At 37.5% G+C, this 21,550-nt stretch overlaps 1 protein-coding gene across 2 annotated transcripts in view; it reads left to right on the forward strand.

Moving 5' to 3' along the window:
• The window catches only part of COBLL1 (cordon-bleu WH2 repeat protein-like 1), a 166,433-nt gene that overhangs the window by 129,500 nt on the left and 15,383 nt on the right, over positions 1-21,550 (forward strand). For both annotated transcript variants that reach the window (XM_010858955.1, XM_010858954.1), the window contains 5 exons: positions 15,162-15,315; positions 15,785-15,859; positions 16,377-16,487; positions 19,540-19,774; positions 20,794-20,888. In XM_010858955.1, coding sequence (XP_010857257.1) covers positions 15,162-15,315; positions 15,785-15,859; positions 16,377-16,487; positions 19,540-19,774; positions 20,794-20,888 — 670 coding nt within the window. The remainder of the gene's footprint in view (positions 1-15,161; positions 15,316-15,784; positions 15,860-16,376; positions 16,488-19,539; positions 19,775-20,793; positions 20,889-21,550) is intronic.

Here is a 21,550-nt window from a genome sequence, read left to right on the forward strand (position 1 = left end):
TTTCCTATTTGGAACCAGTCTGTTGTTCCATGTCCAGTTCTAACTGTTGCTTCCTGACCTGCATACAGGTTTCTCGAGAGGCAGGTCAGGTGGTCTGGTATTCCCATCTCTTTCAGAATTTTCCACAGTTTATTGTGATCCACACAGTCAAAGGCTTTGGCATAGTCAATAAAGCAGAAATAGATGTTTTTCTGGAACTCTGTTGCTTTTTCCATGATCCAGCGGATGTTGGCAATTTGATCTCTGGTTCCTCTGCCTTTTCTAAAACCAGCTTGAACATCAGGAAGTTCACGGTTCACATATTGCTGAAGCCTGGCTTGGAGAATTTTGAGCATTACTTTACTAGCTTGTGAGATGAGTGCAATTGTGCGGTAGTTTGAGCATTCTTTGGCATTGCCTTTCTTTGGGATCGGAATGAAAACTGACCTTTTCTAGTCCTGTGGCCACTGCTGAGTTTTCCAAATTTGCTGGCATATTGAGTGCAGCACTTTCACAGCATCATCTTTCAGGATTTGAAATAGCTCCACTGGAATTCCATCACCTCCACTAGCTTTGTTCATAGTGATGCTTTCTAAGGCCCGCTGGACTTCACATTCCAGGATATCTGGCTCTAGGTCAGTGATCACTCATCATGATTATCTGGGTCATGAAGATCTTTTTTGTACAGTTCTTCTGTGTATTCTTGCCATTTCATGGGTAGATCTGGTAAATTTTAAGAAGTACTTGGATAACTTAAACATTGCTTACATTTACTTTTTAATAATAATTGGCTGAAATAATTCTTGGCCATATTTTTCCTAAGCTTTTACAAAGAAGCCAGAATTTTGGCAAAGTTATATTAAAAGTTTATGGACCAACAACTAAAATGTAGTGTGCATTACCTAATGTATATAAATGAAATTCACTCTTGAATTGAAATTTTTTTTATAGCATCAGATGAAAATATTCAAGAAATTCAGCAAAGCATATAGTCATAATCACTGTAGACATTTTATATCTTTTAACAATTTAGTTTTGAATTTGAAATTTTAAAAAGGCACTATTTTTACTGCCTAAAAGCCTAAAAGTAATACCAAACTGGGAAAAATTACTGGAAAAAAATCAACAACAAAATAATTTCCATGTTGGTGAAAATTTTGGATACATCTTTGTCCTATGATTTTTATTGTTTAGGTTGTAAAATAAACCACAAGGGTGCGCTGTTTAACAGAACTATAGCATTCTGATTTTTCCAGTTTTTCCCCCCAAAGCATCCTTTGAATAAAGCAGAAAGAAAATACTGTAAATAGTTACATTATATTAGAAATAGCAAATGCTTATCTCTTGTGGGTGAACTACCAGGAAACTGAGCTAGAGAGAGAAATAACAGTAATGTGTGAGAAAGTTATTTATAGTTAGCACAGTTTTATTCATTTTGAGTTTTTATTTTAATGTTCTTTAGTAATCACTGATAATTCTGTTTGCCTTAGGCTTAGAGATAAGTCAGTCTGTAGCTTGGAAAAAATGTTGCTAGCCACATCTATTTTATACTTTTTGGCAGTCTGTATTTAATAATTTGCCTCATTCCTCTAAGGCATTTCTCAGCACTGGCAAATTAAGGTATTTGGATAGTGATTTTGGGGCATCAACTGAAAATATTCACATAAAAGGCTGTTGATTTTCTGAGCTAATTTTGGCAACCAGTCGTGCAGTTTCCAAAGAGAACTCAATGATGATCCTAGTTAGTAAAATAATTTATCCTGCCCTTTTGGGGGAACATTTCTGCATCTCTAATTCTTTCTACCCATCTACAGCATATATTTAAAAAGACTACATAGTTTACTGTCACTTCTACAGTGTCATTTTCCTTGTAAAGGTGAAATACCTTGTTTTCTACGGAAATGTTCATTTGGAAGAGAAAACGATCCAATTAGAAATTTTCTGGCAGTTTTCCTTGGTTCTTTTAAAGCATTTTTTGAATATGATTCTGCCTGAAGATGTGAAATGCCATTTGTGCAACAACATATGTAAGAGCTGGCCCATGCTGTCATTTCATGGACTAGATCACATGTATCACTGCATAAAATGCATATAATTTTTTAAATAAGGTTGTCCTTGACTTCATACATGACAGAAGTCAGAAATGCAATGGTATTGGCTTAAAAGTGACTTAGAGTTCTGGGATTGAAACTAAGTTCAAAAATCCAGTTTCTGACCCGTGTCTGCTGACCAAGTATCTGTGAAGAGCACATTTAATGAAATCAGTGGCCAAATGACGTCCTAGTATTATTGACAAGTTAACCTTTTATGCTTATTTTACATTTGAAGAAGTGAAAGGAGAGTTGGACAGAAGCTGTAGTAACCTTGACCCATAGAATCCAAAGAATCTTTCGGAGAATTCTTCATACATTTGGTGTGACTTTGCTCCTTGGATGTGTGTGTATACAACAGAAAACTGCTTTTCACTGCTAGTAGCATGACATCTCATTTTCTTTAGGATATTGACTTTTGGCTGGAAACACAACCAGGAATGCTTTTGACTGGGCATTTCACTTGGTCTCATTTTGCTTTCTGCTGCAGACAAACACTCAAATGTTGAGAAACTGAAATTCTTTGCCATATAGTCTTATGCAAGTGAAATATAATACCTAGAGTGTTAGTTTTTAACAGCTGATTTTTTTTTTTTAAATACTTGACATTTTTCATCTCTTACCCAATTTTGTCTTTTAATATTTATCATGCTTTACAAATAGATGAGAGATTGTGATACGTTTAGGAAATGTGCAAGCATATATTTGGACTTGCTTCACTTAATGAGTTTAATCTAGTCATTTTATGCAGTCATTAAGGTTGTTGTAATAGAGCATATATTTATAATTTTTCAGAAATATACCCCTTTTTAATTTTTTTCTCCATGTTATCTCATAACATTTGATTTTCACCTCCACTTTCCACTTATGATATAGAAAGTGGACCACACACATAATTCTCCAATTGCCTAGGAACAGTGGTTGCCATGGCATTTTCAGCTTGATATACAGTATACAGCTGTCTGTACTTCCAAAAATATGACTTGTTTCATTCAGTAGAGAAATATACCAGCACAATAAAATATTTAATATGCTTCCTCTTTGAAGGTTTCCCCAGATACAAGACATACTTTGCATTGTACTTTTCATCAATTCTTGAAAGGGTCATAATCACACAAGGGCAGAAATTATGACTAATGTTTATATAACATTTGCTAGTATTTCAGACAAGGCTCACTTTATTCATTTAATGCTCATGACATTCCTCTGAGCAATTACTTTTTAAGTTTCTGCCAGCTTTACCTCTGACCTAAATGCAAAGAACTAAGCACATTATAAAATTGCTAAATTTAAAAGAACAGTACTATTCAAAGAACAATAGGTCATTTGTGGAATTAGTGGGGCTTTCATTTCCTTATCTAGTTTGCCTCTCTAAAGTACATATTCTGAGTTAATAAAATATCATTGAGGGACTACCCTGGTGGTCCAGTGGTTACGACTCCACCTTCCAATGCAGGGGGCACAGGTTCAATCTTTGATCAAGGAACTAAGGTCTCACATGCTGCAGGGTACAGCCAAAACTTTTTTAAGTATCATAGAAAATAATTGGTGTTAGGGGTCTTCCTTTACAAGTTCTTATAGGACAAAGCTTTCTTAGCCTTCCTACCACTGTGGTATTTGGGACCACATGGTTCTAAAGACATGCCTTTCTCTGGTAACCAGCATATTAAGAGGTCAGGGTGGAGAGAAGCTGGCCCCATTCCTGGAGCTTCAGTAATAAAAAGGTGGGGTCACTTGGATAATGCCGGCCATACAGTCTGAACTCTCTTCTGGGATGAACTGAGTTGGTCCTGCTTTGTTCCCTTGATTGTTCCTTTACTCTGGTGGAGACCCTAATTCAGTTACCTGTATTCTCCTGCTGTGCCTCTAGACATCTCTGTGTCTTGATCACTATGACCACAGAGAACCATAGTTACCACTGTCCTGTTTTTAACTTGATCCTGATCTCTGCTTTCTCCTGGTTCATCTTGTCTTTTTTCATTCAAGATATACTACTTAGGCCCATATCTTCAGGGATTAAAAAATGTTATAAGTAAGGGATTACCACTAATAAGACTTGATTACATACTTTCTCAAAGTACTGGAGGATTGATAAAATGGAAGCAGATTGCCTGAGGGAGAGAAAAGTAAAACACTTGCAAGAACAGGTGTAACACAGGTTGTAAAATTTGTGTTTTAGTTTTATTCTGATATGTGTGGAGAGGGCTGGAATTATTTTGTGGCAGAAGAAACCCTAGCCTGGCTTGAGAGAGACTCTTGAATCTGCCAGAAGTCTCTTATATTCTTCGTTTGGGGGTCATTTTTCTCATTGTCGTCTTCATCATCTTCTATCTTGAAGGACAAGACATTGAATTTTGTGGCTTGGGTTTCTCCTCTGTAGAATAAGGTTTTGTAACAAAATTTCCAAGTCTTTTTCAACTCTAGCATTATGAAATTGTTTTTTGTTTAAGTTGTTGTCATTTAAAATCGGGCTTTAACAAATGAAAGCGCTCTGTTGTAGGGGTCTTGGGTTTGGTCAGTGTTACACTAGACAGTGATATCTAGTCTTGGTATTACTCATCCAAAGATTTTTGAATCCTGAAGAAGGAAAGCAAAATAAATAATGGGCTAAGTGAGATCTTTCTCCTTGAACTCTTGATTGTAACACAAAAAGCCAACACATGTGTTTTGGGCATCCCTTAAAAGAGGCTGAAGGTAATAAAATTTGAGGAAGGTATGTTCAGATTAATGAGTCTGTTAACCAGACAACACAGATGTTATTATCATTGACTAACAGTGAGTTTGCCACTGTTATGCCAGAAACTTGGAAAACTCAGCAGTGCCACAAGACTGGAAAAGGTCAGTTTTCATTCCAATCCCAAAGAAAGGCAATGCAAAAGAATGCTCAAACTACTGCACAATTGCACTCATATCACACGCTAGCAAAGTAATGCTCAAAATTCTCTAAGGGAGGCTTCAACAGTACATGAACTGAAAACTTCGAGATGTTCAAGCTGGATTTAGAAAAGGTAGAGGAACAAGAGATCAAATTGCCAACATCCGCTGGATCATCAAAAAAGCAAGAGAGTTCCAGAAAAACATGTACTTCTGTTTTATTGACTATGCCAAAGCCTTTGACTGTGTGGATCACAACAAACTGTGGAAAACTCTTCAAGAGATGGGAATACCAGACGACCTGACCTGCCTCTTAAGAAATCTGTATGCAGGTCAGGAAGCAACAGTTAGAACTGGACATGGAACAACAGACTGGTTCCAAATAGGGAAAGGAGAACGTCAAGGCTATATATTGTCACTCGGCTTATTCAATTTATATGTGGAGTATATCATGAGAAACGCTGGGCTGGAGGAAGCACAAGCTGGAATCAAGACTGCTGGGAGAAAAATCAGTAACCTCAGATATGCAGATGACACCACCCTTATGGCAGAAAGTAAAGAGGAACTCAAAAGCCTCTTGATGAAAGTGAAAGAAGAAAGTGAAAAAGTTGGTTTAAAGCTCAACATTCAGAAAACGAAGATCATGGCATCTGATTGCATCACTTCACTTCCCATCACTTCATGGCAAATAGATGGGGAAACAGTGGAAACAGTGACAGACTATCTTTTTGGGCTCCAAAATCACTGCAGATGGTGATTGCAACCATAAAATTAAAAGACGCTTGCTCTTTGGAAGAAAAGCTATGACCAAACTCGACAGCATATTAAAAAGCAGAGACATTGCTTTGCCAACAAAGGTCCATCTAATCAAAGCTATGGTTTTTCCAATAGTCATGTATGGATATGAGAGTTGGACTCTAAAGAAAGCTGAGTGCCAAAGAACTGATGCTTTTGAACTGTGGTGTAGGAGAAGACTCTTGAGAGTCCCTTGGACTGCAAGGAGATCAAACCAACCCATCCTAAAGGAAATTAGTCCTGAATATTCATTGGAAGGACTTATGCTGAAGCTGAAACTCCAATACTTTGGCCAGCTGATGTGAAGAACTGACTCATTTGAAAATACCCTGATGTGAAGGGGACGACAGAGGATGAGATGGTTGAATGGCATCACTGACTCAATGGTCATGAATTTGAGTAAACTCTGGGAGTTGGTGATGGACAGGGAGGCCTGTCATGCTGCAGTCCATGGGGTCACAAAGAGTCGGACAAGACTGAGCAACTGAACTGAACAGTGACTTTAAAACTAGATGATTCTAAGACAAATGCTTTGCTAGGCTTGGCCACTCAGAATTCTCTGGAGAGATTTAACTTGTTAGTAACTCTAAAAGTCACAAGTGAAAGGTGGTGGTAGTCATTTAGACATCTGTAAGTGGATCCAGCTCTAATCTCATTGCTACCTCTTGTAGAATTCATTTCAGGGGATTGATAGAAACACCATTAAAATTAGCAGAACAGATGCCTGCTTATATAGTGTGGATTTGAGAGCTCCAGGCCCTGAGACTGCTTCCCTATTTCTCCTTTCCCTAATTATAGTTGTGTGATACCTAGAATATCACCCCTATTGCTTATACTCCTTCACTGATATGACTTTTTAAAATCTAAGGTGACTAAAGCAAGCTTAGACTTTCAGTGCTATCAATGAAGGATCTTAAAACAGGATTACAGAGAGAATTAAAAAATAGAGTATATAAGTTCTAAATGTTTAGGAGTCTTGACAAAGTGCTGCCCAACGGGGAAAAGGGTATAGAAAAAGCAGGATTCAAGGCAGCAAAGTAAACTTGCTGTAGACCCACCAAACGATAGCATACTGTGTGAAAAACCATCATAGACAAAGAAACTGGCATGTATGCCTTCATCTAGCACAAGTCAAAGCTGGTGTGCATTTGTCTGTGTGAGTGTATGCCGGTATAAGGTAAAGGTTGGACAACAAAATTCCTAGGAGGTAACCTGTATTTACTGATATTTACAGTGATGTTTCTTTTTTTTTTTTTCCTCGTCAACATATGCACTGTTTGAGTCTCATGGGAGATTGTGCTAACTTTATGATCAAATCAATAATAAAACCGATTTCTTTGTAATAAGAAAAACCTACCTTCAGAGCTTTGCCCATTTTGAAATTCAATAGAACATCTTATACTTCTATATTACATTCACTCTGGTATAATAGTTATGTTTAAAGTTTAAGAAAATTGATTTGTCGTTTAAGTTGTAAAAGTATTTTAGAATTCTATCAAGAGTTAAGAGTTAGGAATTCCCTGGTGGTCCAGGGGTTAGGACTCCATGTTTTCACTGCAGGGTTCAGTTGTTGGTCAGCGAACTAAGGTCCTGAAAGTTGTGGTTTTAGCTTAAAAAAAAAAAAGTTAAAGCATGACCTTCAGTTAAATGGAAATTTAGTCATTAGGATAGAAATGATTAATCCATAGTAAATTAGGAAAACCTAATATCAATTATAAGGTAATATAATATTTTATAGCATTTATTGAGAGTGTCCAAATTGGAGAAGGATAATGGGAATCTGTGCCTAAAGAAGAAAAGAAAATTATATGAGTTTTAAGACAATTTTAAGAGATTGCTTAAGGTCTCTCTAACCCAACCCCACCTTACATGGAAAATCGTATTATAAACAAACTAAAATCCAAAAGCTTCTAATAGAAACACTTACCAATGTCATTGAAGTTGAATCACTGTATTTCCATCCTTTGATTTAGTCTTTTTATTTTCCTAATTGTATTCTTCTCTTTTAACCAGAATATATTGATTTCAATGATCCACATCAGGTAATTCAACTGTGATTAATAAGTAATTTAATAACTACTACAGTTCTAGTACTAAGTAAATCTATTGAATGCCATTCAATTCTGTTTTCTTCAGCTAAATTTACTTTTATTTTGAACCAGTGAATTCTGATCTGGATGTGAATTATGAGGGATTAACTATCTGGCATGGTTTTCAGCTTGACCCTGTCACTTTCACTAGTGAATTCTGTTTATGCACTAATTTTTTTTTCACAGACAATAAAATTCAGTGATGTACATTACTGTTAGAAGTATAGTTTTTGCAGAAGGCAATCAGACTTACTGACTCTAACTAAAATAAATAATTGGAGATTTCTAATCACTAACCAAAGCATTTTTCCCACAGTAAGAAACCTCTCTGTTTTCTTGTTTTGTAAATCCTCTGGACTTAAATCTAATATGATCTCAACTCCTTTTGGAGAAGGAAATGGCAACCAACTCCAGTACTCTTGCCTGGAAATTCCTATGGACGGAGGAGCCTAGTGGGCTACAGTCCATGGGGTCATGAAAAGTCAGACACGGCCAAGCAACTTCACTTTCACTTTTCACTTGCATGCATTAGAGAAGGAAATGGCAACCCCCTCCAGTGCTCTTGCCTGGAGAATCCCAGGGACAGGGGAGCCTGGTGGGCTGCCGTCTATGGGGTCGCACAGAGTCGGACACGACTGAAGCGACTTAGCAGCGGCAGCAGCAACTCCTTTTAAAAATTTCCATCATAATTTGAGCAAAGGAAATGTACTTTGGCTAGCTGGTAAAAACTAAAGACAGTTCTAAGCAGTTCTTTTATTTTAAATGTTTGCACTAAATGTATGAAATATTTCAGATTTATATACTTTAATACCCCCCCCCCCCACTAAGATTTAACAAACTGGTATTAAACATTTAGCTTTTATTAAACTCCTTTAACGTCTGATGAAGGTATGATGAAGCTGCCTGAAGTGACTTACGGTGGAGTTTTACACACAGTGGAATTGGTTTGTAAAGTGGACTAAGCACAAGCTCCTGCAGTTGTTTGAGGTTGACTATAACTGAGACTGACTCTAGTAGGACTCCCAGCACCACCAGCACTAAAGAAAGGACCAGTCTTAAATACCTCCTTTTACCTATACTTTTTGCTCTAACCCCTAATTATAACTGGCATTGGCCTATTTACACTTTCACATACTTGAAAAGAGGCAAATTATGTGTCATAACATGAGCTACTATTTGTGGAGCAGGTTCCCTGTACCAGGTGCAGCACCCCGTGCCTGACACAGGTCATTTCACATGAGCATCCAACCCCAGTGAAGCAGGTACTGTTACTTGTCCCACTTTGTGGAGGAGGAAGCAGAAGGTTGCAGGGACAGTAAATGCTATGCTCTCCTGGTGCAAGCCCTGGCATTGACTCCAAAGCCCCTGTGTTTGGTAACCATTACATTGCCTCTCTTCCAGCTTGCAAACCCTCTGTAAACTTCTCTCCAATTAGATTCACACTCAACATCCTGGGTAGCTCAACCCTGATGAATGAAAGAGTAGAACCACTGGGAGTCGATTAAGGAGCATATTCCTGCAGTGCGCAGAACAAAATGGGGCTGAAGAATACATAATGCCCTTCCTCACCCTTTTTTATTTCTTTAATATTTTATGTAGGAACTCATGTGTTTACTTAAATAACTGCGTTAGTTTAGTATGTCTACTTTTTAGAAAGTAGACGTACTACTTGTGTACTGGATACGTGTGTACTGGATCTGTTATTCTACAAGTATCCCAAGGCACATGCCAGTTTTCTTGGCTACAGTCTATTTAGAAATACCTAGGTCTTCTACCTTAAATGCACTTTCTTTTTCTGCAGGTTTTTACCCAAGAGAAATGTTTTCATATAGGATCCAGGGGTTCCTTCAGTTTAATCTTAATAGCGATATTTTAATTAACATGGAATAAGTCCAAGTTTGATTTTCTCTTGGCTGCTGCTTAGCTGATTAAAATTCTTTTCTAACAGCCTCTAAACACACACACACACACAAATTTAAAAACTCTTGTGGCGCTCTTATAGGACAACAAAAAATGTATATTAAGCTATTCTTTGAATGCTAATATCATTCATATCTCAAATGAAAGTAATATTCCCATCACTAATTGAGGCTTATTTTTTAAACTCATCATTCTTAGTCCTTAAAAAATCCTGCCTGGTCCATCTTACAGCATCCGTTAAGTTTACATTTTTGTCATCAATTTAGTAAGCTCTTATCATTAATTATTGCATGGAATCAAGTGATATAGTTAACATAAGTTGACCTGGTCACACGCAGTGATGATCATGTTCTCTTCAAAGGTCTTTGTTCTTAAGTCTGTATGACCCATGTGCTAGTCTAGAAACACAAGTCCATTTGCTTTCATTACACACCCGTACAATAGAGGAAGGGGGTAAATCTTACAGAATAAGGTTATAAAACATATGCTCCCTGCAAGACATTCATGGCTTTGCCCTTCTAACATGCATTCCCTCAACTGTCTTCACAAATGCTACTAAAAATAGTTCAACATTTGTGATGCTGAAATATGTATATTTTGATAAATTTTAAATTATCCATAGAAATATAAATATCCTGTACAAAAAAAAGTTAGCTTATTTTAAGACTTCTAGGATGATAAATGAAATACATGAGTTTATTTTTACTCTGTCTTTGAGTTATTCAGTCCATATAAATTTGTGAATCTCTGTATATACATTTCTCCCTTTTTTTTTTATTTCTGTGCTATCTGCTTTATAATATTATAATCAAATTTTAAGAGCTCTAACTCTTAAACAGATATAGTTGTCTGAGAAATTCATGTTGTGACTGCTTTTGTCAGGTCATAGAAAAGACCAATAAATGACTGTGGCTGGGAACTTGACCTGAAGGGGAACACAAGTTGTTTTCAGATGACATGAGAGCAATCAGTCCAGAGATGGGAAACATGGCGTCAGCGTAGAATTAGGAGGACCAGATGAAGCCATGGCTTCATGCACTTACCAGTTACTTCCTGATCACCTACTGTGTTTCTTTTGATAAACTAGGTCTGTGATAGGAATGAGGCCTACTTGAATAGGGCTTTACAGAAGTAACCTCATCAAGAAATAAAATGACATTTTTACTGCTTTTGATATTTTAGATCAGTGTTTCAAAAAGTGAAGTGCCGCATTGTTTTAGGAGAATTTTTGGCCTTCTTCCTAACCGTCCCTAAATTTGTTACTTTTATAAGATGGCAAGTGAACATTTCCAAACACAGACACATCATCATAAGAAGGTTTTTATTTAAACTTTATGTTCTACTCAAAATGATATTTAAATACTCCTGATTTATCACTATGTTCCTTTCTCATCTCTTATCATCAAGGGCCTTTCTCCTAATTATTTAAAGGTCCAAGCAGCATATGGGTGAGGACCCACCCATATGCCCATCCAGGTGAGGTGTTTCAGGGGGTGACCCTCTGATTTAATCAGAATTGGCTTTAGTGACTCAGAATCAAAATCTGGGTTTGGGTGGCAGGTTCTAACTCATTTCATGCTGGATTTTGGAGACGTCTAAAGGGTTCTGTGGAGAAGGCAATGACACCCCACTCAGTACTCTTGCCTGGAAAATACAATGGATGGAGGAGCCTGGTGGGCTGCAGTCCATGGGGTCGCTAGGAGTCGGACACGACTGAGCAACTTCACTTTCGCTTTTCACTTTCATGCATTGGAGAAGGAAATGGCAACCCACTCCAGTGTTCTTGCCTGGAGAATCCCAGGGACAGGGGAGCCTGGTGGGCTGCCATCTATGGGGTCGGGCAGAGTCGGACATGACTGAAGCGACTTAGCAGCAGCAAAGGGTTCTGTAGAAGGGACCAGAGTAATGAGAGGAGAGGAGATTGATGGTTGCAGCTATTTATCAACTGGTACAGAAGTCTAATGTTTCAGTTACTGATAAGGTCAGCCTGGTGCCACCCTGTCTGACCCCTTGTTAAGATGACTTAACCTTAGTGAGAGGTGTGTTCCGCCAAGTGCCTGCCACTGTGGACCAGACCCTGCTTCTGTCCCTGTGAGATGATCTGCCTTCCACTTTGGTCTAATAGAGCAGGCACTGACAACAGCTGACTCAAAATTTTCTCTGGGAGGGCAAGCTTTCTTCCTTCTCTGACGGAAATATGACAATATTTCAAAAGAGTAATTGGCTGAACTTTTTGTGGTGTGTAGCAAAACATAATGACTAATAAACATCTTATGAACTATACTGCTTTCCTTAGCTGTACTTACATTGTCTCATAAGATTGGAATGGCCCAAGCTTTACATACTCTCCAAATTTATCAAGAGCCTCTATTTGCAAATGAAGAAGGCAATTTTTGGTCCATTTCTCTCATTCATTCAACAAATATTTATCAAGAAACTTCTATGAACCAGACATTGTTCTGGAGATACAGCAGTGAGCAAAATACGAGGAAAAAACATCCTGACCCTGAGTCAAACCTGGTGGAAGCAACAATAAACAAGGTAAACAGGCCAATCCTGTAGTCTGTTAGAGAAAGATTAAACATTGACAGTAAATATCCCAGGTGGCACTAGTGGTAAAGAACCCACCTGCCAATGCAGAGTACGCAAGAGATGTGGGTTCAGTCCCTGAGTCGGGAAGACCCCCTGCAATAGGAAATGGCAACCCACCACAGTATTCTTGCCTGGAGAATCCCATGGACAGAGGAGCCTGGCAGGCTATAGTCCATAGGGTTGCAAAGAGTCAGACACAACTGAATTGGCTTAGCACAAGCACATAAATCAAGTTAGGAAGAGAGATTGTGTGTGGGTGGGTGAGTGGGGGGAGGGAGTCAAGGAGGAGCTCACTGAGAAGTGACACTTGAGAAATGACCTGAAGAAAATGAAAGGGTAAGATGTTAAGTTACAAAAAGAGCATTCCCGGGATAGGGAACAGCAAGGGCAACCATCCTGAGGTGAGAACACTCCTTCTGGCACACTAGAGGAGCAGCGCGAAGGCCAGTGTGGCTCACTCCGCTCCACACTTGGAGAAGGAGGTCAGAAAGATCTAGGTGCTGGGTCACTGATAACCTTAGAAGTCATTACAAGGACTTTGGCTTTTCTGTATCACTTGGGAAATTATTAGGGGGTTTTGAACAAAGTGCTTTCACCTGATTTTTTTTAAGATTTATTTATGGCTATGCTCAGTCTTCAGTTGCTGCATATGGGCCTTTTCCAGTTGGGTTGAGGGTGGGCTACTCTTGGCTGTAGTGTGTGGGCTTCTCATTGCAGTGGTTTCTCTTGTGTCAGAGCGTGGGCTCTAGGCATGCAGGCTTTGGTAGTTGTGGCACAGGGTTCAGTAGTTGCAGCTCACGGGCTCTAGAGCACTGGTTCAGTAGTTGTGGCATGCAGGCTTAGTTGTTACCTGGCATGTGGGATCTTCCCAGATCAGGGATTGAACTGGTGTCTCCTGCTTTGACCAGGCAGATTCTTTACCATTGAGCCTCCAGGGAAGCCCCTTGATTTTTGTCTCAACAGGCACCTTTGCTGCTATGTTGCGGAAGGACTGTAGGGAAGCAGTGTGGAAGAAGCAATCCAGGTAGAAGGTTCTTAGTGGTGACTCAGACTCTGTGGTAGCAGTCGAACCTGATGAGCCAACAGGATGGACTTGATATGCAGTGTGAGAGACGGGATAAGGAAGCATGACTCCACAAGTTCTGGCCTAAACAAATGGAAGAATGACTTGCTTTTTATTGAAACAGGGAAGACTGTGAGAACAGGATTATTTTTAATGGGGGAGATGAAAGGAGGGATTATCAGGATCTTAGTTTTAGACATGCTGAGTTTGAAATGGGCTTTGATACTAAATGAAGATCAGACAGAAGTCCAGGAATGGGGACATAGTTTGGAATCACCAACATATAAATAATACAAATATTTATTTATATAAATAAATATAGAAAATATGTATACAAGGTCCAAGACCTGTAAATAATATAAATAATACAGAAAACCTAGAGATAGTGGAGATTACTAAGAGTGACCATAGATATTAAAGAGAATATGTCCAAGGACTAGACGAAAAGGAACGCACACAGAAATAGAAAGTTAGATGTATGCAGAATAAGGATATAGTATTCTGGATGTAAGAAAAAAGAGACTTTAGAGGATGGTCAGCTATGTAATGCTGCTAATATGTCCAATAAGTGAGCTCAAGTGAAGAGTTGACTCATTGGAAAAGACTCTGATGCTGGGAGGGATTGGGGGCAGCAGGAGAAGGGGATGACAGAGGATGAGATGGCTGGATGGCATCACTGACTCGATGGACGTGAGTTTGGGTGAACTCCGGGAGTTGGTGATGGACAGGGAGGCCTGGCGTGCTGCAGTTCATGGGGTCACAGAGTCAGACACGACTGAGTGACTGAACTGAAGAAGTAACCTCTGATTTAGTCAGGGAGGAGGTCATTGATGACTTTCATAGTATAAAGTAAAAACCCAGTTTTCTACCAATGTAGGGAAAACCCAGTTCTTTCCTACTATGTGTTTCTTCCCTGAGTCTTCTCTGCTACTCACACAAAACATTTCACTTCTGCTCACCAGATGTGTGGCAGGAACCAGGGCCCAAGACCAATATTAGAACAAGAGATGATTCTAGTGTTCTTGTCAGTTAGGAAAGTTCAAGGGTTTTAGGAGCTCTGTGCCAGCAACAGGGACAGAGACCTTTATGTATTTCTATTATCTCACAGACAGGAATAGTTTTAATGGATCAAAGATTGAGAGAAGTCTGATTGGAGGGGTTCAAGTGGCAGATGAGAAATGGGAGAAAAAAATTATGAATAACTCTTTTAAGCAGGTTTGTTGTAAAGGGCAAGAGCAAGATGACATGGCGATGGGCCAGGAGGCAGTGGCCAGCCTGCTGACAGTCACATGCTGTGAGTGTGAGCGTCAGCTGGGTATAGAGTCAAGGACCTCAGATGACCTTGCTTTTGGTAAACATATAGATTTTTGAAATGTTTGTCATTGATGTATTGTGCTAACAAGAGAAAGATCAAGCCAGTCTCAATGTACAAATATTCTTTCCTTTTTCACTTCTGACTTCACTCCAGTAGTTTCCTCTAGATTTTTCTTTGGAAGCTAGTTTTTATGAGTCATGTACATTTTAATTAGTTGTTTATATGCCTGCCTCCCATTCTAGCCTGACTTTCTTGAGAAGAACCGTGTTTTATTTTTCTTTACATATCCATTTCTGGCACATTGCAGTTACTCTGTAAATGCTTCCTGACTGGTAAGCTCCATGTTGGCATGTGATGTGTTTGAATGGAAAGGTCAGTGTCTTCCTAAAGCCTGCTGTTCATTTTTGAATGGAAATTCCATTTGGTTGTTTTGTTTTCTATAGAGTTCCTATGGAGAAGGCAGGGTGAGGACGGGTTCTCTGCAGCTCAGCAGCACATCTGCTGGGAATTCATCTTTGAAAAGGACAAAGCGAAAAGCACCTTCCCCGCCCTCGAAAACAGTCCTGCTGCAAAGCGATGAGAACAGTCATGTGACTGGTAATGTTAATTTTCCCATTAACATTAATTTGTGCTGTATTTTCTTTAGACCACAGATATGATATGTTATAAATCATGTCTTTTTATTAAATAATAATAGTTCTTAAACTTAACTTTTAATTGATTTTAATAGTAATACTTAGATAGTCCCTGATTATTCTCACCACCTTTGAAAAATCTGCAACCTAACAAAGTGTAAAGCTGTATAGCTCCATGATCCTAAAATGAGCATATTATAATTTATGAGTCTATTAAGAAGATACTATCTTTCCAGGACTGACTACATGTAGGATTGGGAATCTAACCAGATTTAGCTGTATCAGAGCTAGACAAGTAAAGTGGTTTCTAATGAGGTTAGGGCTATCTCTTTCTGAATTATATAAACGTCACTAAGTTAAGCTAGTAAGGAATCGTTTCATTGGTGAACATGACCTGCCTGCTTATAGGTTATGTCTCTTCTGTCCTCTAGCCACGCAGTCAGTACCTGCAGTTCCTACCGACAGTGGTGTAGAAGTGAGCTCTTCTGAGGGCCTGTCCAGCCCAGGTATGACACCTCTGTTCCTCATCTTGTAACCACTGAGAAAGAACTTCCAGTGAGTTGGGGAATGAAGTTAGAAGCTACTTGTAATGCTCTGTACATGAAGGAGATACAGATACTTTGACTCCATTTCCCACCAGGGAGGGGCTTCCCTGGTAGCTCAGTTGATAGAGTCTGCCCGCAGTGCGCAAGATATGGGTTCAATCTCTAGTCGGGAAGATCAGAGAAGGAAATGGCAACTCATTCCAGTATCCTTACCTGGAAAATTCCATGGACAGAGGAGCCTGGTGGCTATAGTCCATGGGGTCACAGAGAATTGGATATGACTGAGTGGCTAACACCCACATTATACAGTATGAAATGAAAAATATTCCCCTCCTGAGCTCAGAGCATGAAATACAGCAATCAGAATTTTAATTCTGTGATGGTGACAAATATAATTTCTTCCAAAATGCTTTTCGGTCTCTGTTTGCTTAATTCTATTTTCTAAGTGCCATCACCACAGATTTTACTTCTTTGGCAGAAGCCTCCCTCAGCCCTGGGAATGACCAGTGCGCTGTGTCCCAGCTGCCCGCCGAAGCCCCTGTCTCAGGGTGCCCTGGAACGCCTGAGGCTGCTGCCACATCTCTGCCCTGTAAGTTACCTGGCCTTTCCTCAGTGGCTAAAAATGAAAGTGAAAATAATTCATGTAACAACCACAATAGTGTCGGATACAGTGAGCATTTTTCTGAATAAATTTTTTTTTTAAAGTTCACAAGAATAGCTTTAATCTAATACAATTCTGTTTTAGCAAAGGGTAGTGTGTGTCAAACAATTTTGCCCTTTTGACTATTTCCAGGAAAAATATACAAGATGTCCCAAAAGGCTTAGTGAAATTTTAAGCTTTAATAACATAAGATGCCACGAACTATGTTTATTTGAATTTCTTTTACACAATTGAATTTTGTGAATTTTAAATATTTTAAATTTTATTTTTGTTTCAATTTTGTAACCTTTAGAAGGATTGAAAAAATTATGATAAATATATTCAAATTATAGAAGTAAAAGAAATTTCAATAATTACACTTTCAAATGATATTTTTGTAAATTTTTTTTTTAAACACACTTTGGGAGTTGTTGTATCTTCAAACTACACTAAAGGTTTGGATATTCTGTTCTTTGAAAGTGAATTGTCTTCCCTTAGAATGTATGAAGCTGAAATATGATAGTTGCGATATAACATCTGTGAAAAGTATTCATTGTTCACAGCCCCCACCTCATTTTGTTATAATCGTTGTTATTGTTGTAGTTCTAAAATTTGGTCATTTGACCATAGTATCAGTAAACAAACTTGATTTAATATTTTTTAAAGCTTGGGAAAATCTGTACTAATCAAATAACAAAGTGTGAAAGTGCTCTTGGATGATTAGAATTTTTTTTAAAAGAATCACAGCCTTTTCTAAAACTTTTAATGACAGGAATGAATTTATTTAAGAAAGCCTACATAATGCTTGGGCTTCCCAAGTAGCACAACGGTGAATCTGCCTGCCAGTGTAGGAGATGCAGGGTTCAATCCCTGGGTTGGGAAGATCCCCTGGAGTAGCAAATGGCAACTCACTCCAGTATTCTTGCCTGGTGAATTCTATGGACAGAGGAGCCTGGTGGGCTACAGTTCATGGGCTCACAAAAAGTCAGACACAACTGAGCATGCACACATATAATGCTTATAACTACTAAGTATAAGTAGCTCAGACGGTAAAGCATCTGCCTACAATGCGGGAGACCTGGGTTCCATCCCTGGGTCGGGAAGATCCCCTGGAGAAGGAAATGGTAACCCACTCCAGTATTCTTGCCTGGAAAATCCCATGGACTGAGGAGCCTGGTAGGCTACAGTCCATGGGGTAGCAAAGAGTTGGACACGACTGAACGACTTCACTTCATAAAACCCCAGAAAAATAATTTGAAAAGACTTTTGAAACATGTGACTCATTCTTCATACTTTAGGACCAGTTTCTCAGTGAGGACCTCATGCTTAAAATAGTGTATCTATATAAAATACTTGTGATTGTGAAGAGAGAAATAGGGAGAAAGATCAATAATTTGCTAAATGTTACCTCGGTTGATTTCAAAAGAGCTTAGCATATATCAAGGAGCCATCTATAAAACAACTTGCATCTAAAACGTAATGGCCATTAAGTTTTCCTGGATACATTTTTTAAATTATGTAAATACGCTCTTACTATATAGATGTCATATCTATATAGTTACTTTAAAGGCAGAATATTGTACATTGGCATCAAAATAACTATTTCATGTCACAATAAAGACTTGGATGTATAAGTATGGGCACATATTTATATATATAAGTTTACTTAGAGTCAAATTATTTTTTCTTAGTAATCTACTTTTCAATTTATAACAAAAATGTTGTTAAAATTCCCCATATTTATTAAAAATCACAAATGGCATACTACTCTGTCTATATGCTTAAAGACAAATACATTTTAAGTATTTCAAATACTCTTCAAATATATTAAACTTTTTGTTAAATTTTGTAGATGTGCAGATCACTACAATTCAATGCTATACTACTTTTTTTCCCTCCCTCAATTGGGGCAAAATTAAACTTTGTTCAGCTGCTATTGTGTGGGTGGAGGTACTGAATTATATTCAAATAAGCAGAGATCCAAAACTTCATTCTTTGGTTTAAATATACTTTCAGAACTAGTGTGGACACTAACCACTTAGGATGGCTCCTTGTCTTTTACCCTGTTGGCCATTTGTTGTTAGAAATAATAATAAAACCATTTTATTCAACAAAATATTAACCACAGCTATTGAAAAGAATCATACACACACACACATATTGATATGGGACAACCTTTAAGATACAGTTGAGTGGAGAAACAAAAGTTGAAAACATCAGATACATGATGGTTCCATTTATATTAAATAAACCAACAAGAAAAAGAGAAGGAAATATATGTGTATCTGCTTAAAAGGTATATGCTCATTATACTTTGATAATATAGAGAAAAGATTTAATGGAAGTTGCCTCTGAGAATCAAACTCAATAGGAATTAAAATCAATTTTCATAACATAATGCTTATTCTATTATCTTAAAAATTATATTAAGCATCTAAGTAAGTGGCTTTTAATTTTGGTTACACACTAGAATCACCCAAAGAATCTTAAAAATTCTTGGTCCTGTCCTTTAGAGATTCCAATTTAACAGATGTACAGTAGAGGTGAGCATCAGTGTTTTTAAAGGATGCTCAGACAATTCTCAATCACAGTACTTATAACTACTGAGTCACACTTTATAATTACACTTACAGACTATCTAAAAATTTGTGTTCTTTTTGTTTACATTTAATGCTATTGGATCAAGGTAAAAGTCATTTAAATTGAAAGACACATTCTTAAATGAAATATATAACTTGAAGTTTATAAGCTTAAGTAACCATTTTTTCTACCACAAAGAAAACCTAGAGCGATAGCATATTTTTAGAAATGCATGTCTGAGATAATCTGATTATACATTAACATAATTATTCACCATTAGACAAGTATTTTACTATTAGCTTTGAATCAGAATTTAAAAGAGTCCAGCTAATTATTATTTTAAAAATTCCTTCCTTGCCAGAATTGCATTGGATAAATGAGACAAATTATTATTTAGGATTATATCTTCATTTCTTTGTAGCTGGAATAAGCTCTGATTATAGCCTTGAAGAGATAGATGAAAAGGAAGAACTGAGTGAAATGCCTAAAGATGAGGCTGAAAATACTTCTCTGAAGTCACAAGACATTCCTACTGTATCTACTGATATAATAAATACACTGAAAAATGATCCTCACTCAGGCCCTGGCAGTGCTACTGGAGAGTCCTCACAAAACTCCAAAGAAGAAAAACAAGGAACTAGAAACACAGATGAACAGTAAGTAGTCCATACGCCAGAAGTGGTGGCGGTGCTTTGTTTAACTGATAGTAGTCTTCTGAAATACAGAAATGATATTTTAAACACAAGTGAAGTCATTTCTTTAGTTTATACTTTATCCCTTTTACCATCATTAAAAAAACTTTATTCACAGAGTATCTATTTACATGTGATTGGTTTTAAATAAAGTCAAATCCAATGGTTTTGGTGTCCCTGTGCCAGATAAACCACAACATGTACTTATTTTGTATGAGTATGATTAGCATTTTTGTTTCTGTTGTGTTTGTTTTGCCTGTTACCTATTTGGCCAAAATGAAATATATAATCTCAATTTGTACCAATACTCCTAAAGAACTTTTACTGACTGGTTTATAAAACAATTCTGCATATTAGAATATGATGTTAAGCCACTAATCATTTTTACAGTCAATTTTGTGAAGCAGAGAATGCACTTTCCCCTTGGTTCTAGAAATAGAAAGTCATAATAAAGTACACTTACATTCTGTTAGAAATACCACACTATGAATAAAGATGAAATCAAGAACGTAAAATAAACCATTTTATCAAAGTTTTACTATAATTTGCATGAGATTGTCTCCAAATTAAACTCCTCTATCATTAAAAAAAAAAAAAACACCCAGTGAAGTTAATTCACATTCTGACTTGTCACAAGGTGACCTTGCCAGATGTAAGGGAAATGTCTATGAAAGTAAATTTCATTTAGCTCCTTTTTCTTTAAAAGATAATAATTGATAATAAGAAAAAGATACTCTCTTGGGGAAACTGTCCATCCTACCAAGCTTCTAATATCTTGCTTTGTTACAGGGCCACATATGAAAGCTAATGTTTTATAGCACCATTTCCTCTTAGCTTTATTTTTTCTTTGCTATTAAATTTCCAGTATTTGGCAGAAAAAGATGATTGTTCCAGTCTGTCTTTGGAAATTATTGCCTGTTTTATTGTTGTGTGAGTGTGTGTTTGAATAGTATCATATATAATATACAATATCATTTTTACAGAAGGCTACACATTATGGTATGTAATTCAAGCGACAAAGAGACGGTAGTTGACAGTGTAAGAAACCTGAAGTCACTGGACCCAAACCAAGAGAAAGGTGAGTTCCATAAGCACTAATAACTAACACTTTCATAGCACATACTGTATGCCAAGGACCTTTCTTAAACACTTTATATTAGCTCATTTAATCTTGTATACTAACTCATTAATGGGTATTGTTACTTTAGTCCCATTTTACAGATGATTGATCCACAAAGATATTACATAACTCACCTGAGGTCCCACAGTAAATGGTAGACCTCAGATTTGAACTCAGGCAGTATGTGTTCAATATGTATTGATTCCAAAATTTGCTTCTCACTACCATGTCTTGTGATGTTGTTGTTGTTAAATCTTAGAGGTTATCTAACTTAGCTCTGAATCTTACCAATGTATACTCTATGCATACTTATGATCTACTTCTTTTTCCTTCTACTGACTCCCTAACTCAAGCCTGTTTTATTTCATAGTCAAGTTGATATACCTTGGGTAAAACTTGTCTGCCTGATATTTCAGGCTCAAGCCATCTAATCATGTAATAAAGTTTACCAGTATTTCCTACTCCTCCCCCCATACCTCCAAATCAAGATAGTTTATTCTTTCTCATGGCATATATATTTCACTCAGTTCTATCATTAGAACTATGGTTATTTTATTATTATCTTTGTCTGGAAAATAATCTTCACCCATTCAACTATTATCCAAATCCTGCCACTTCAC

Source organism: Bison bison, unplaced genomic scaffold (assembly GCF_000754665.1).
Source record: "Bison bison bison isolate TAMUID 2011002044 unplaced genomic scaffold, Bison_UMD1.0 scf7180017864452, whole genome shotgun sequence".
In the NCBI taxonomy this organism is placed as follows: domain Eukaryota; kingdom Metazoa; phylum Chordata; class Mammalia; order Artiodactyla; family Bovidae; genus Bison; species Bison bison.